The following is a 16,920-nucleotide window of genomic DNA, read 5'->3' on the forward strand; positions in this document are numbered from 1 at the left end:
GGTTGAGGGTAAAGAGCCGCAGGCTTTGTGGGTGAGGATGGAAGCAAGCTCTTGTAAGGGGTCATGGTTGCGGGCATTTGCAACGGTGCCGCTCCATTCGCCCCAGTGAAGTATTTGGGGAGTCCGGTAGTGGTGGCCAAGCTGAAGCTATCGAGGCCTTCTCAGCAGCACTTTAGGTTAAGGGCGGGGTCAATATTGATGCCGATCTGAGGGACTCATCTATTTGAGTGGGAGAGGCTGGATGCCAAGTTACAGGGTTGGGAGAAACGGGGGGGGGGGGGGGGGGGGGGGGGGGGTGACGGAAATGGAGGATTTGTTTCTAGAAGGGGCGGTTTGCAGGAGTTTATGGAGGTTACGATTCTCTGGGGGGAGATCTTTATGTATATGCAAGTGCGGGACTTTGCAAAGAACGTCTTCTCGACTTTTCGGTGGCGCCACCTTCTTCATTGTTTGAGGGTGTTGGCAGTGATGGGGCTGGAGAGGGGGGGGTCATCTCGGCGATTTATGGGAGGATGTTGGAGGATAGGGGGTCGTGGGAAGGGGTTCAGGACAAGTGGGAGGAGGAGCTGGGGATGGGGCTGGTGGTGAGGTTGCGATGTGAGGTGCTGTGGAGGTTAATGCCTCAACCCCTCAACGCAAGGCAGGGCTGATGTGTGGTGCATAGGGTACATCTGACAAAGTTAAGAATAAGCCAGTTGTTTGAGGGGGTGGAGGATATTTCTGAGCATTGTGGGAGGGGCCCTGTCAATCATATACATATGTTCTGGTCCTGCCAGAAGTTGGAGAGATTTTGGAGGTTGTTTTTCTCGCACCAAGTCAGCGACTCTGCACCTCGGTTTGGAGCCCAATCCCTTGGAGTCCATATTTGGGGTGTCGGACTTGCCGGACCAAAGACTGGAGCAGGGGCAGGTGTTTCTGCATTCGCCTCGCTGATTGTTCGCAGGCGGGTCCCGTTGGGGCGGAGGTCAGCTTCTCCGCCCTGTGCCTCGGTATGGCTGGGGAATTCATGTATTTGTCAAGATGCCACTTAAACGTGTAGCCACTGTAGCCACCTAAAATGGACACTGAACTAAACAAAAATGGAGAATCGCTAAGACTGCAGGGAAAAACAGTTTAGCCAAGGCAAACAGCCTGCAAACACTCATTAGCATTTTGCAAGCAGCAAAACCAGTTTCTGGCCAGGTGGAAGATCTCAAACCAAAGGTGATAATGGCAGAACGTTTTACATACTAATGAGGCAGTCCAGATCTAGGCACACACAATGGCAACATTTGGGTTTGAATAAGATACTTGAGTGGATGTCCAGACAGAGCGGCACCAGAAGTATCCACTATAGAAACCGCCCCCACCATCGAGAAAAACCCTCACATTGGAGGAATTCAAAAGATATCGATTGGAAGCGATCCAATCGATACCTGAAGGTAAAGCCCGCCCAGGAAAAGGCAAGGACATTGGGGACCCCTATAAAAGTAGACCCCCACACATGGTCCTGTCTGTTGTTTCATGCTCCGGCTTTGACCAAGAACTCCATCCTGTATCCTGACTCCAGCCGTTGAGCACCAGCCGCCGAACCGTAAGTGCCAATACGACGCTCGCTACGCGAACCAAGCCCGCTAGACCCCAGTGACCAGCACGCTTTCTGAAGGTTGCAGACCAAGACCGGGACGAAGGCCTCGCTCCCTGACCTTGCCTGTTCCTGTGTAGTTAAGTATTCTGATTGCTTAGTTTAGTCATAGCTTAGTCCCTTAGTGTGTGCATGCGTATTTATTATAATTGTATAATAAATATTGATCGTTTGGAACTTACTAATCGGTGTATCGTTTTATTACTTTGAACCTGACCGTGGAATATTTGTGAGGTGTCTATACGGCATCTAGCGACTCCTGAGCTGAAAAATACATACACAGAGCCTAGTAGTGTTAAGCACACGGCCTTTAACGGAGGCAAGTTAATACACTCCAATAAACGCGTTTTACACCCATAGCAAAACGTGCAACAAACGTCACTATCGTCCCTGCTTCCACCACCTCCTCCGGCAGTGAGTTCCAGGCACCCACTACCCTCTAGAGGTTTGGGAGTTTTTGGTTTTGCTTTGCTGGGGTTGTGTGTTTAAGATGTTGGAATGTTAAACATCGAATAAAAATATATATTTTTTAAAGTCTCAAAGACTGGAAAATCATATCAAACAGCATGCCCCAGCCGCTGTTCACAATGGGCAAGATACAGACCATATCCACCAGCCTGTGTTTGCAAAAGTTGAAACAGTATGCAACATTAGATGTAATCTGCGACTGGGCAACATTTGCTAAATGATCCTCAGTGTGCTAAGAATTATCAATTTAAGATTGTCAGTCAGGCTCGCAATGCATTTACGCGTTTTGGAAGCTACGTATATTAATAAACAGGCATTGTTCTTCACAGACAGATATAACATGTACACACATTGCACTTGTTACAGCTCTAACCAAAATAGGGACAACCATTCATTGAATCATTCCCCAGGGCAATGCACTGACCAGAGACAAGCTACCTGGTTTAAATTTCAATCAATGCTTGCCAGTTACCGGTCAGTCACCAACAACTGGTGCATCTCCATAGCAATGCCTCACCAATCAGTATCCACTTGTCAACGAATCAGCATTCGCTTCTCATACAGTATAAATTGTTGCTTTCCCTTCATATGTGTATTCTTGAGAAGTGTTCTGGTGAGTGCAAGATGAAAAAGTTTGAAATGTCTGTTTTGTCAGCAATATTCTCCCTGCTAAAAATGCCGGTTCATTTTTTCATATTGATGAACTTCACTGAAAGTTCAGATACTCACGGAGCCATCAGTGGGATTGATGGTATTGTATGTCTTTCCACCCTCAGAATTTGTAAACCTGCCATCTATGAAGCACTGATGTGGCATTTTCACAGTCATGTCATTAACATCCAACAGAACCTTCAAATTAGAACCAAATATCTTAAATTATGAGGGCCTTTACTCAGAACCAAGTTGAAAGACTCATTCTTTCATGATTTCTGTGGATAAAATCACAAATGTTTAACAAACTAAACAGCAGTCTCGAAACTCACATCAGAGGCCTTTCATACAATGAAGTCCTCATGAAAACTGAAACTTTGAAATGGGTTAATAAATGTCTTTATTCTAAGAGCTGTAGTCAGAAGAACACCTAAGGTCACTGGAATGGGGCTTGTGGCCACTTAAAATGGCATCCGGCAAAGGACGCTGGGAAATGTGGCCAGGTTCAGGGACAGACAGGCTGCAGCTTGCAAATAAACAAAAACCTGCAGCTTAACTTTTCGAACAGCCAGGAAAAAGGCCGTTGAAATGCCATCCCGGGACAATGGGTTTAAATGGAAATTGACATTAAGTGGCATACTTGGTGGCGCTGTTTTCCTTATTTGGGAAGGTCTACATGCCTCGGACACCAACAGCCGGTAGGGACATGCCCCGCCGTCAAGGTAGTGGCTCGTAATTGGACATTATCGATCAGAGTGATCAAGCCCTGATTGATGGATTGGGCATTCACCTGGGACCACACAACAGTGTGCAAAAATTCCCGGGGATAAAAGACACTGCTCAGCCCATCACTCGCTCTCTCGACTGCAGCTTTTGACAGCCACCAAGATGAGTGCAAGATGAATAGCTTTGAAATGTCTATTTTGTCAGCAATATTCTTCCTGCTAAAAATGCCGGCCAAGAGGAAGACCAGCCACGCAAGGACCAGAGCCAAGGACAAAGACGATCAGCAAAAGACTTCCAACACTGCCAGGCTACGGATCCCGGATAAGGTTATATTTGCCCAGTACTTGCCAGTCACTTGGAAGTTAAGTTTAGGTCTTTCTTGTGTGTATTAGCTTAGAGTTCAACTTGCATGTTTGTGTGATTGACTAACGTTAACGATTGTGTGATAGTGAATAAAAGTATTATTGTACAGAATAACTTGTGGTCATTTGACCATCACATACAGGTTAGAGACACACTGTGGTTTAGGCACAGCAGGCGTATACAGTAGAAGCGTAATAAGTTATGTACTTTTTATATCAGAGACTGGAAAACTCATCAGTCTTCTGATCATTGTGGTACTTACGTAATCCACCTCCAATTCCTCCTCTTCATCCTCGCCTCTTAGTTTCTTCACAACCATTTGAATGAAATCCTCAAACTTTGTTGCCATGTAAACATCTTCATTCTGCAGCTGCACGCCACTGCATTTCTGTTTTATTTCTTCAACCAGCCTAGGTATACACCAATGATTCTAATAAAGCTACTTTATACAATATTTAGAATAAAAGTGTACTTCTTGAAATTTGAAATTGAAATTGGATATTCGTGCATCAACACCTCACCGAGAAGGCAAAGTACTGTGTTCTAAGTTCCACACAAACACACAAATAAAGTATAAAGAGAAAATTACCTGACCACATCCATGGAAGCCGCTCCAGATTTGAAGAAATCTGTGGCATCCTCAATGACATCAACATTACTCAGAATTGATTTCCAAATAGCCTGGAACAATAACAATAAAACAAACTAGCCGATGTACATAAGTGAACATTTATTCTAGGAAAAATAGTTGTCGTGGGCCCCATACAGCAGAGTATGCCTGGATATGTCACATCTTTGGGTAATTCTGGGTTTTAGCCACAATACTAATTCTAGTTGGACAGCTGGTCCACTCCCAAATACAACTGATTCTCTGTAATGATTTCCTTCAGCCCTGCTAAACATAACTTATTGTCGATAAAATCTGGTTCTTCAAAGATGTAACATCCAAAACTTTCCAATTCTCCTTAGATATAGGAATGGTGTCAGAGGACTAAAGAATTGAAAATGTTACATTTTCCTCCAAGCCCAGGTATAAGCCCAGCAACTATAGGCTTGTCTGTTTAACCTCAGCGATGGGGAAACTTATATAAATAATAATTCTGGACAAAATTAATAGTCACTCGGCCAAATGCAGGTTAATTAAGGAAAGACAGTATGGATTTCTTAAGGGAAAATCATGTTTAATTAAATTGCTGCAATTTTTTGATGAAATCATAGAGAGGACTGATGAGGGCAATGTAGGGTTCATAGACTTCCTTGACATTCAATGACATTACCATCGCTGAATCCCCCACTATCAATAACCTAGCCAAGCACCGAGCTGAATTCAACACAGCCAAGGCAGCCCCGTACAAGAACAAGGTGTGGTTTGGAATGCTGTACCCAGCCAAGCTCTGGGTAACCATCCAGCAGGAGCAGTACTACTTCATCGCACCGGACATAGCAGACAAATTCATGCAACGAGCGAGCAAGCTAATTTAGGCAACTACAGGACAAGCGAGGGCCATGACTCAGCTCCCGAAGGAGGAAGAGTGTAACTGGCAGAAGGGGGGGGAAAGAAAACTCTAGATAGGGGAGAAAAGAAGGGAGAGGCCCACAGGAGCGGGGCAGTTGGGGTAGACAGACACGGGAAGGGGGGGGGGGGGGGGGGGGGGGGGGGGAGAAACACCGGCTATGACACGGTGCACATGGTAATAGCAGAAACAAGTACACCAACAACCATCTTGGATTTCACACAAGCAAAGGGAATCCCCAGAGTGCAGGGGCCCGCGTTCACTTGATGGATATGGCAACAACGGCCATTTTGGATGGTCCCTGGACAAAGGGAAACCCCTGGAGTGCAGGGGCCCAGCCACATGGTGAACATGGCGAACACGGCGGAACGGCCATTTTGGATGTCCCCCAGGCAAAGGGAAACCCCAGAGTGCAGGGGTGCATTCACAAGGTAAGTACGGTTGGCCCCGCAGGAAGGGGGAAAGAAACTTCTCCTCCCCCAATCGGGATAGTCACCTGGAGCGTCATGAGACTTAAGACCCAGAATCTTCGCCTGTCTGAAAAGTCTGAGGACCAATGTTACCTTCCTCCAAGAGATGCACGTGAAGGAGGAGGTCAGAAAGAGCTGGGTGGGACAGACTTACCAATCACGCTACAGGATAAAGGCTACGGGGTGGCCATACTGCTCAACAAGAGGATAGCCTTTACGGCGACAAAGAAGGTCACAGACCCAGGGGTACAGTATGTCATGGTTAGTGGGGTCCTGAAAGGGGCACCAGTGGTCCTCAAACATGTACATTCCCAAATGGGATGGCATGAAATTCATAAAGAAACCAATGACAGAAATCTCCGACATCGACTCACGCCGACTTATTATGGCAGGGGGGAATCTGTCAAAAATGGCAAGAGAGTACTGCTTTCCCGGTGGAGAGCAGGTCAAATCCATTTGTAGCTTTTTCCTCTCCGCCAGTAGTTCCACGGTCAAGGCCATGGAGCAGTATTTTTCAAACTTTTTTTCCAGCAACCCACATTTACAGAATGGCCGACTCTCACGACCCACGCCACATTCATAAAATATTCTCCATAATTACTTTTAAAACATCACACCCATTGTTGAATTTCTGTATTATTAAATGTAAAATTGTAAATTGAGCTGCTGTTTCACCTTAAACACGAGCTCCACACTGACACCTTGCTAAAGGGTGTAATTCAGAATTATTTAATTATTTTATAACTTCACACCCATTGTTAGCATTTGGAGAATTGGCTGCAAGCACTGGAAAGATTAACAGGCTCAATATTGCACAGTTTTAGAACATCATGTCCACTCGTTCAAAACCTAACACGACCTCGGATAGGAAATTAAGCTCAAAACTTTCATTTCAGAAATAGAACATAGAACAGTACAGCACAGAACAGGCCCTTCGGCCCTCGATGTTGTGCCGAGCAATGATCACCCTACTCAAACCCACGTATCCACCCTATACCCGTAACCCAACAATTCCCCCCCTTAACCTTACTATTAGGACACTAAGGGCAATTTATCATGGCCAATCCACCTAACCCGCACATCTTTGGACTGTGGGAGGAAACCGGAGCACCCGGAGGAAACCCACGCACACACGGGGAGGACGTGCAGACTCCACACAGACAGTGACCCAGCTGGGAATCGAACCTGGGACCCTGGAGCTGTGAAGCATTTATGCTAACCACCATGCTACCGTGCTGCCCCATTAATAGGAGCCCTAATGGCTGAATTAAAAGCACGGTCAGACAGAATGTCACCGGACGCCTATCCCAGGTAATTATATAACAGATTGAAAACATGCTAAAACAAAAACAATGCTGGGCACAACTCTGCTGACCAATATGCAAAATGTGCATTCCATACACCTGCAAAATTTTACTGGTTCCTGTATACATGAGTGTAGTTTACTCGCCAGCTAATGTCATCTTTGGTAAACAATTAAAGTCCCGATAAAGGTAGATCTAAAAGTTCTTGCGGTACAGGAATCAATTTAGTTGATGGAGACCATGTAGCCACATGGCAAAGACCGATTCTTGGGGACGAGTACCTGGGAAGAGGGCGTGAATAGCGGCAAAGAAGAAGTATTCTTGAAAGACAGGACCCCCGTGTGGAGAGACAATTCAGAAGTGGAAGGAGTGGACTTAAGGGTTTGTGGGGGTGGAGGAGGCTGTACGTTAACTGAGAGAATGATAAAAGACGCACGGGATTTGTTAGTGACACACCGAACTCAAGAAATAATACAGATCCTGATGCTGAACACAGTAGCAGGAAATGCCACCCAAAGATAATTTTGCAGGTCTCTGACTGCAAACTGCCCAATTACACTGTGACCCAGAGAGACATTGAAGACCACAGCACTGGCTTCTACATCAGTCTCCTGTGGTCATACACTGTACTGCAGTGAGAATTTACCTGGAGATAAAACGGGGTAAAATGGTCAGGCGATCTTTGGGGATCATTTTTTTAAATAAACATTTTATTGAGGTATTTATGGTTTTATAACAATAACAAGAAAAAACAGTGTACATACAAATATAAATATAGTGCAAAAGCCGTCTTCCTCCCTCATAGGACCCACCTTTTCTAACACCCTACTCTAAACTAAACTAAACCACCCCCTCCCCCACCCTTCTGCTGATGGTTAATTTTCCCCAAGGAAGTCGACAAACGGCTGCCACCTCCGGACGAACCCGAACATTGACCTGCCCATACAAAGCCAGAGATCACTTTGTTGACCTGTTTAAAAAAGGGCCGTGGAGTAAAGATGGGGAGACACTGAAACACGAACAGGAATCTCGAGAGGACCGTCATTTTCACTGTCCGTACCCTCCCAGCCAGTGATAGCAGGAGCATGTCCCAATCTTCCTTCATTTGGTCTACTAGTCGGGCCAGATTTAGCTGTGCAGCCTTCCCATTCCCGCGCCACCTGGATGCTAGGTATCGGAAGCTTCCCCCTACCACTCTAAACGGCAGCTCCCCCAATCGCCTCTCCTGCCCCCTTGCCTGGATCTCGAACATCTCACTTTCCCATGTTCAATTTATAACCTGAAAACCGGCCCAAATCCCCAGAATCCTCATGATTTCTTCCATCTCTTCCAGTGGGTCCGACACATATAAGAGCAGGTCGTCTGTGTATAGCGAGACTCTGTGTTCCACCCTTCCCCGGACCAGCCCCTTCCAGCCCTTGAGGCTCTCAACGCAATTGCCAACGGCTCTATGGCTAACGTGAACAACAATGGGGAGAGGGAGCATCCCTGCCTCGTCCCCCGGTGCAGCCTAAAATAGCCCAATGTCAAGTTGTTCGTCTGAACACTCACCATGGGCGCCTGATACAGCAGCCTGACCCAATCAATGAAGCCCTGTCCAAATCCAAACCACCCCAGCACCTCCTACAGATAATCCCATTCCACCCGATCAAAAGCCTTCTCTGCGTCCATTGTGACCACTACCTCTATGTCCCTACCCTCTGGAGGCATCATAATTACATTCAGCAGCCTTCTTACATTGGCCGCCAACTGCCTCCCCTTAACAAATCCTGTCTGGTCCTCCCCAATCACATCCGGAACGCAGTCTTCAATCCTTGACGACAAGATCTTAGCCAACAGTTTGGCGTCTATATTTAGTAGGGAGATCGGTCTGTAGGACCCGCATAGCTCCGGGTCCTTATCCCGCTTCAGGATCAATGAGATAGTGGCCTGTGACATCGTCGGGGGAAGCCCCCCTCTCTCCCTTGCCTCATTAAATGTCTTCATCAACAGTGACCCCAGAACTTCCGGTGGCGACTATGCTGTGAACGGTCACATATTAGCAGCTCCCGCTCTTGGTGGTCTTTTGACGGCTTTTAAGCTGGAGTTTCGTGGAAATTTTTTCTAACATAAGTGGATAAAAGTGAGAGGAGGAAAAGGCGACCCCTCCCTATCCTATGAAATAATGTTTGAAAAATAATCGTAAAAGAAGGAATCAAAAGTTGGTTGGAAGTGAGGATCTGAGCTTGATAGCTGCAATGGCAGAGAAGCGAGGTCCGGCCCCGTCGGCTCAATGGTCGATGGACCAGTTGGTTACATACCTGGATGAGAAGTTCACCCGGCACCGCAAGGAGTGTGCGGAGGACCTGACCAAGGTCCTCGATTAAGGAGGCTGTCGACCAGATGGATGTGACAGTGAAGGCCCAGGGACAGTCGATCCAAAAACTGCAGAAGCAGGCGACGGAGCAAGAGGAGCAGTTCACTGGGATGGCACTTCAAATTGGCATTTTACAGGATCAGCAAAAGCGGCTGCTGGAAAAAGTGGAGGACCTGGAGAATCGTTCCCGCAGGCAGAAGGTTCGCATCGTCGGTCTCCCGGAGGGAAAGGATCAGATGCCGGTGCGTATGTTGTGAAGATGTTCGAGAAAATGATGGGAGCAGAGGCGTTCGACAGGCCGTTGGAGGTGGACTGGGCTCACAGGGCACTTACGTGCAAGCCCCAGGGTCGTGAGCCCCCGAGGACATTGGTGGTGAGGCTGCATCTATTCCTGGACAAGGAACGCATCATGAGATGGGGTAGGGAGACGAAACGGATCGTATGGGAAGAAGCTGAGATCCGGGTTTACCAAGACTTGGGAGCAGAACTTGCTAAGAGGAGGGCGAGTTTCAATAAAGGTAAAGCGGCGCTGCATGCAAAGGGAATACAATTTGGATTTCTCTACCCTGCCCGTCTTTGGGTAACCTACGAGGAACGGGAACTATATTTTGGCTCGCCAGAAGAAGTGGCGGGCTTTATGAAAGACAACAACCTGGGGAACCCATAAGGACTTAATAAAAAGAGAAAACTGGTCGGTAGCGATTTAAATCGAAAAGTTCTGTGGTGCACTGTAACTTGAGTTGCGATGACCGGGAAGTGAAGGGGGGGGGGGGTTGTTTTTTTTTAGTTATCTAAATTTGATCTTTCAGTGCATGTATTGAGGTATAGTTTCCTCCTTTTTGTTTGTGCTTGTAAAAAAAAAGGAAAAAAAGTGAAAATAATTACAAAAAAAGAATGGAGGGAGGAGAAGAAAAGTTTTCAAATTAAGATGGTCTAGGAGGGAAAGACATCTGTTCGAGTTTTTACGTCCATAATTTTTTCTGTCTCTCCATTTATTCTGTTTGCTTACACTTCCATTGTTTGAGGCTATGTTTGAAGGTGATGGGATTGTTAAAATGTTGTAAAGGGGAGGGGTGGGCCATTGAGTTTGGACCTTAAGTGGAGGGTGTGTTTGCTTTTTGCGTTTGGTGCTATTGTTTTGAAAATTTATGTTAAGAGCTGGGGTGTAAAGGTCCAGCAGCCGGTAGACTTTTAGGCATCAGTGGTGGAGTTGCTAGGTAAGGTGTTAAGGCTAGCTCACGGAAGCGAAGTGGGGGGTGAGCTGAAAAGTGACGAGGTGGGGGGGGGGTACTGCTGACGATTAGGGGACTTCCAGGAGGCTGGAGATGGAGACTAGATGGCGGTTGCCGCCGAGGGGCGGATCTGGGGAGGTGTGGGCCATGGGCTAAGGGCTGGCCTAGGAAAGGTCATGGCTGATCAACATGGGAGGGGGGCAAGAGCCCCCCGACCAGACTGGTTTATGTAGAATGTTCATGGCCTGAATGGGCCGGTCAAGAGTGCCCGTGTGTTCGCACACTTGAGTTAAAGGCAGACGTGGCCATGTTACAGGAGACACATGAAGCTGGGGGATCAATTTAGACTGAAAAAGGGATGGGTTGGGCAGGTGTTTCATTCAGGATTGCACTTTAAAACAAGGAGGGTGGCCATCTTGATTAACAAAAGGGTGGCGTTCAAGGTTGGGAAAATGGTGACAGACCCGGGAGGCAGATTTATCATGTTGAGTGGGAAACTGGAGGGAATGGCGGTGGTGCTGGTGAATATATATGCCCCAAACTGGGACTGCATCGCGTTTGTTAGGAAGAAGCTGGGAAAAATCCCAGACCTCGACTTGCACCGGTTAATCATGGGGGGTGATTTTAACACGGTCTTAGATCCTAGAATGGACGAGTTCTAGGTCGGGGAAAGTGTCAGCAATGGCAAAAGTGCTGCGAGGGTTCATGGAGCACATGGGAGGTGCTGATCCGTGGAGATTTGAGAAGCCAGGGAGTAAGGAATATTCATTCTACTCCATGTTCACAAGGTGTACTCCGGGATCGATTATTTTATATTGGACAAAACATTATTATCGGAGGTAGAGTATTCAGAGTACATAGAGTATTCATCAATCGTAGTATCGGACCATGCACCACATTGGCTAGGCCTACAGGTGAACACGGGAAACTCTCAGTGCCCACAGTGGAGGCTAGATGCAGGGTTGTTAGCAGACAATAAGATATGTGAGCGAGTGAGGGAGGCCATTCGGGGGTATATAAAAGCCAACAACACGGGAGAGAGCTGGGGTGGTGTGGGATGCATTGAAAGCAGTCATCAAAGGGGAATATATTTTGATTCGGGCCCATAGCGAGAGGGATAAACGGGCAGAGCGCGATAGGCTAGTAGGAGAAATCTTGCGTGTGGATAGGAGATATGCGGAGTTTCCGAATGAGGAGCGCCTGAAGGAGCGTCAGAGCCTTCAAATGGATTTTGGGCACCTTTCCACAGGAAAGGCAGAGGGACAGCTGAGGAGGGTGTGGTGAATGTGATTCACACTATATATAGTTGCCAATATCACTCCATGTATATATGTTCGTTATCTACCCATTGTAAGTGCAGTTGCACTATCCGACCACCAGGGGGAGTCGCTCTGGGAGTACGCGAGAGTTTGTACTGGGCTCCTCCCTTGGCTCCGCCCAGGACTCCTCCCCCTGGGACCGATGTATAAAGATCAGTGCCTCAGAGCCAGCCTGCCATTTCACCTGAAGTTCAACGACGAATAGGCTGGCTCTATTGTAAGTGTATTAAAGCCTCTGTTCAGATCCAACTACACGTGTTCGCTGAATTGATGGTTCCATCAGAGGGTAAAAGGGGGCAGTCTACGAATATGGGGAGAAAGCTAGCGGGATGTTGGCACATCAGCTGAGGAAGCAGGAGGCGGCGAGAGAGTCGGGGAAAATTAAGGATGCGAGGGGGAAAGTAGTGAGCGACCCGGGGGCGGTTAATGACATGCTCCGTGAATTTTATCGCCGTTTATACGAGTCTGAACCCCCTGGGAGGCTAGAGTTCCCGAAGGTAGATGAGGAGCTGCTGGAAGTCTTGGGGGCCCAATTGGGCTTGGTGAAGTGATAGACGGATTGGGGGCAATGCAATTGGGTAAGGCCCCGGGACCTGACGGATTCCACAGTGGAATTTTACAAAAAGTCGTGGGACCGCTATTAGTCTAGGCTTTTAATGAATCCAATGAGTTACGAGTGCTTCTCCCAACGCTATTACAGGCATCAATCTCTCTCATCCTGATGCGAGACAAGGACCCGGAGAGCTGTGGATCGTACAGACCAATTTCCCTTTTAAATGTTAAATTACTAGCAAAGATCTTGGCCACTAGAATAGAGGATTGTGTCCCAGAGGTAATACGTGAGGATCAGACGGGGTTTGTAAAGGGCAGGCACCTGACGTCTAAGATTAGGCGGCTTCTCAATGTTATAATGATGCCAGCCGAGGAGTGTGAGGCTGAGGTGGTAGTAGCCATGGACACGGAGAAGGCTTTCGACCGGGTTTGGCAGGTTTGGGTTCAGGCAGGGATTTGTGGACTGGGTCTGGCTGTTACGTCAGGCCACGGTGGCAAATGTGACAACCAACCGAACCCGGTCAGAATATTTTAATCTCGGGAGAGGGACCAGGCAGGGATGCCCGCTCTCCCCATTGCCTTTAGCAATGGCCCTTAGAGCAGCGACTGCATGGCGGGGAATAGTGAGGGGGGTTGGTGGAGCACAGGGTTTCTCTTTATGCGGATGAATTGCTGCTTTATGTTACAGACCTGGTGGGGGGAATGACCGAAATCATGGAGGTACTGGGAGAATTTAGGTGATTTTCAGGCTACAAGCTGAATATGGGAAAGAGTGAGATGTTTGTGATCCAGGAGCGGGGACAGGAAAGGAGACTGAGGGAGTTACCTTTTAAAGTGGTGGCGGGGAGTTTCAGATATTTAGGGATTCAAGTGGCTAAAGAGTGGGGGCAGCTCCACAAGTTAAATCTGGGCAAAGCGGTCGACCAAATGAAAGAGATTTCCACAGGTGGGACATGCTGACGCTAGCGGGAAGGGCCCAGACGGTGAAGATGGCAGTCCTCCCAAGACTGCTTTTCTTTTTCAATGCCTTCCGATTTTTGTCCCAGAGGCTTTTTTTTAGAAAAATAAAGGTGGCGATCACAGGTTTTGTATGGACGGGGAAAACCCCGAGAGTAAAGAGAGCACTTCTGGAGCGGGGACGCATAGAGGGGGGCCTGGCCCTCCCGAGCTTTATTAATTATTACTGGGCGGCCAACATATCGATGGTCAGGAAGTGGGTAGTAGGGGAGGAGTCGGCCTGGAAGCCAGTGGAAGCGGCATTCTGTAAGGGCACGACTTTGGAGGCTTTACTAACGGCACTTTTCGCAGGCTCGGTACTCTACAAGCCCTGTGATGGTGGCAGCCCTAAGGGTGTGGGTGCAATGGAGGCAGCACATGGGATTGGAGGGGGCGTCAGTGTGGTCTCCGATCTGTAACAATCACCGGTTTATCCCAGGGAGGCTGGATGGGGGCTTCGGGAGATGGCAGCAGGCAGGGATCGAGAGATTTGGGGATTTATTTATCCAGGAGGGCTTTCCGACCTTGGAGGCACTAGAGGAGGAGTTTGAGCTCCCGGTTGGAAATGGGTTTCGATATCTTCAGGTCCGGGACTTTGTCCGGAGGCAGGTTCCAAGCTTCTCTCGTCTCCCCTGAGGGGACTGCAGGATAAGGTGATGTCAGAAACTGGGGTTGCAGAAGGGAGGACTTCGGAGATATACAAGGAGTTGATGGAGTGGTAAGGGGACCCAATCAGGGAGGTGAAGCGGAAGTGGGAAGAGGAGCTGCGAAGAGAGCTGGAAATGGAAAAGTGGGAAAAAGCCTTGAAGAGAGTTAATTCATCTTCGTCCTGTGCCAGACTTAGCCTGATCCTGTTCAAAGTGGTCCACAGGGCTCACATGACGGTAGCCTGGATGAGCAGGTTCTTTGAGGAGGTGGAGGATCAATGTGGGCGGTGTGGGAGTAGTCCGGAATTGAGGGGATTCTGGCAGGGATTCACGGACGTTATGTCAGAAGTCCTGGAAGGAAAGGTAACTCCGAGTCCAGAATTGGCAATATTTGGGGTATCGGAGGATCCGGGGGCCAAGCGGGGGGAAGGGAGGCCGATGTCCTGGCCTTCTCCTCCCTGTGGCCCAGAGACGGATTTTGCTGGGATGGAAAGACTTGGAGCACCCAAAGTCAGGTGTGTGGGTCAGCGATATGGCAGGGTTTCTCAGTCTGGAAAAAATCTATTTCGTCTTGAGAGGATCAACTCAGGGGATCGCCCAAAGATGGCAATCGTTCATCGACTTGCATGGCAGTGTTAAATAAGGACAGGGAACTCAGTGCATGTAGTTAGGAAATAGGGCGCGGGCAATTGGGGCATTTTTTTGGGGGTTCTTTTCTTTTTTTATATACATACATGTGTCGGCCCACATGACCGTTTAAGAAATGTTAATGTTTGAAACTGAATATTTCAAATGCTTCAATAAAATATTTTCTAAAAAAAAAAGTGACCCCAGTATCCCAGAGAACATTTTGTAAAACTCCACTGGGTACCGGTCCAGTCCCGGGGCTTTACCCGACTGCACGGCCTTCAACCTTATTGCTATCTCTTCCAACCCGATCAGGGCCCCCTTCTACCAACTCTTCATCAACCTTCGGGAACCTCAGCCTCCCTAAGAATTGTCTCATCCCCTCCGGCCCAGCTGGGGCTTCCGACTCATACAGCCTGCTGTAGAATTCCTTAAACGCCTTATTGACCCCAGCTGAATCTCCGACCAGTTTCCATCTCTGTCTCTTACTTTCCCAATCTCCCTGGCTGCCTCCCGCTTTCTAAGCTGCTGCGGAAGCATTCTGCTGGCCTTCTCTCCATGCTCATAAATCACCCCCCTCGCCTTCCTCAGCTGCTCTACTGTAGTTAACAAGCCAAACTCCGCCTGTAGCCTCCGTCGTTCCTCTGGTGTCCTGCCCTGCCTCTGCATACCTCCTGTCAACCTGTAGTATTTCCTTTATCAGTTGGTCCGTCTCTGCTCTGTCTACCTTCTCCCTGTGGGCCTGTATAGAGATCAGCTCCCCTCTAACCACCGCCTTCTGCGCCTCCCAGACCACTGCAACCGGAACTTCCCCCATGTCGTTGACTTCCAGATAGTTCTGGATACATTTCCTCAGCCGCCCACAGACCTCCTCATCCTCTAAAAGTCCCACGTCCAGCCTCCAGTGTGGGTGCTGACTACTCTCCTTGCTCACCTGTAGGTCAACCTAGCGCGGGGCATGATCTAAGATCGTGATCGCTCAATACTCAGTGTCCACGACCCCGTCAGCGCCCTGTTCAGGATTAAAAAAGTCAATCCGGGAGTACACTTTATGCACATGCGAGTAGAAGGAAAACTCCTTCACTCTCGGCCACCCAACTCTCCATAGGTCCATCCCCCGCATCTACTCCATAAACCCCTTTAGCTCCTTTGCCATTGTTGGCACCCTGCCTGTCCTTGAGCTAGACTGGTCTAGCCCTAGGTTGATGACTGTGTTGAAGCCCCCCCCCCCCAATGACCAGTTTATGAGAATCCAGGTCCCATCCCTTCCTTAATCTGACCTGGTCAGTTACTCTAAAGTGCGTCTCCTGCAACATTGCCATGTCCACCTTCAGTCCCCTCAAATGTCTAAATATGTGTGCCCTCTTAACCGGCCCATTTAGCCCTCTTACATTCCATGTGATCAGCCTGGTTGGGGGGCTTCTCACCTCCCACCGCCGATCAGCCATCACCTTTCTTGGGCCAGTCTCCAGCCCACGCCCCAGGCCCACCCCCAGGCAGCCTCCGTACCTGACCTCCCTGTTGTCCCACAGTAAAAGTCCCTCCCCCGTCAGCAGAACATTTCCCCCCTCCCTCCCCCAGTAACAGCACTATACAAACAGCCCCCTTCAACAAGCATAACATCTGCTCACCCCCCACTGCGCTTCTATGAGCTATCCCGCCCAGCTAGCTTGGTGGCCCCTGCCCATGGCGCCAGACATTTTCCCACCTATTGCCCCCCTACTCAGACACACGTATGCAGACGAAAACAATCCCAACCCAATTGCCCAAAAGAAACACAAAGAAAATCAAAAAGAAGATCCAACACCTAACATTCACACCTCCATCCCCCATCAGAGCAAATGCAAACTTTAATTCACACAGCTCATCCGCAGGCCCCAAATCGATACAGAAGGCATTACAGATAACGTCCAAAAACAAAAACTTTTTTAACCATGAACGCTGCAGCAAAGTTCAGTCCAAACACCTCAGGCCGCTACCAGCCCTTTCCTTTCAGCGAAGTACATCGCTTCCTCGGGCGACTCGAAGTAGAAATATTGCTCTTCATGAGTGACCCAAAGGCGGGCCAAGT

The 16,920-nt window shown here is 48.4% G+C and overlaps 1 protein-coding gene across 1 annotated transcript in view; it reads right to left on the minus strand.

Moving 5' to 3' along the window:
- The window catches only part of LOC119973215 (mitochondrial 10-formyltetrahydrofolate dehydrogenase-like), a 265,097-nt gene that overhangs the window by 96,621 nt on the left and 151,556 nt on the right, over positions 1–16,920 (minus strand). The window contains 3 exon segments of the mRNA XM_038810876.1: positions 2,822–2,941; positions 4,095–4,242; positions 4,422–4,513. Coding sequence (XP_038666804.1) covers positions 2,822–2,941; positions 4,095–4,242; positions 4,422–4,513 — 360 coding nt within the window.

This window comes from Scyliorhinus canicula, chromosome 11 (assembly GCF_902713615.1).
Source record: "Scyliorhinus canicula chromosome 11, sScyCan1.1, whole genome shotgun sequence".
In the NCBI taxonomy this organism is placed as follows: Eukaryota; Metazoa; Chordata; class Chondrichthyes; order Carcharhiniformes; family Scyliorhinidae; genus Scyliorhinus; species Scyliorhinus canicula.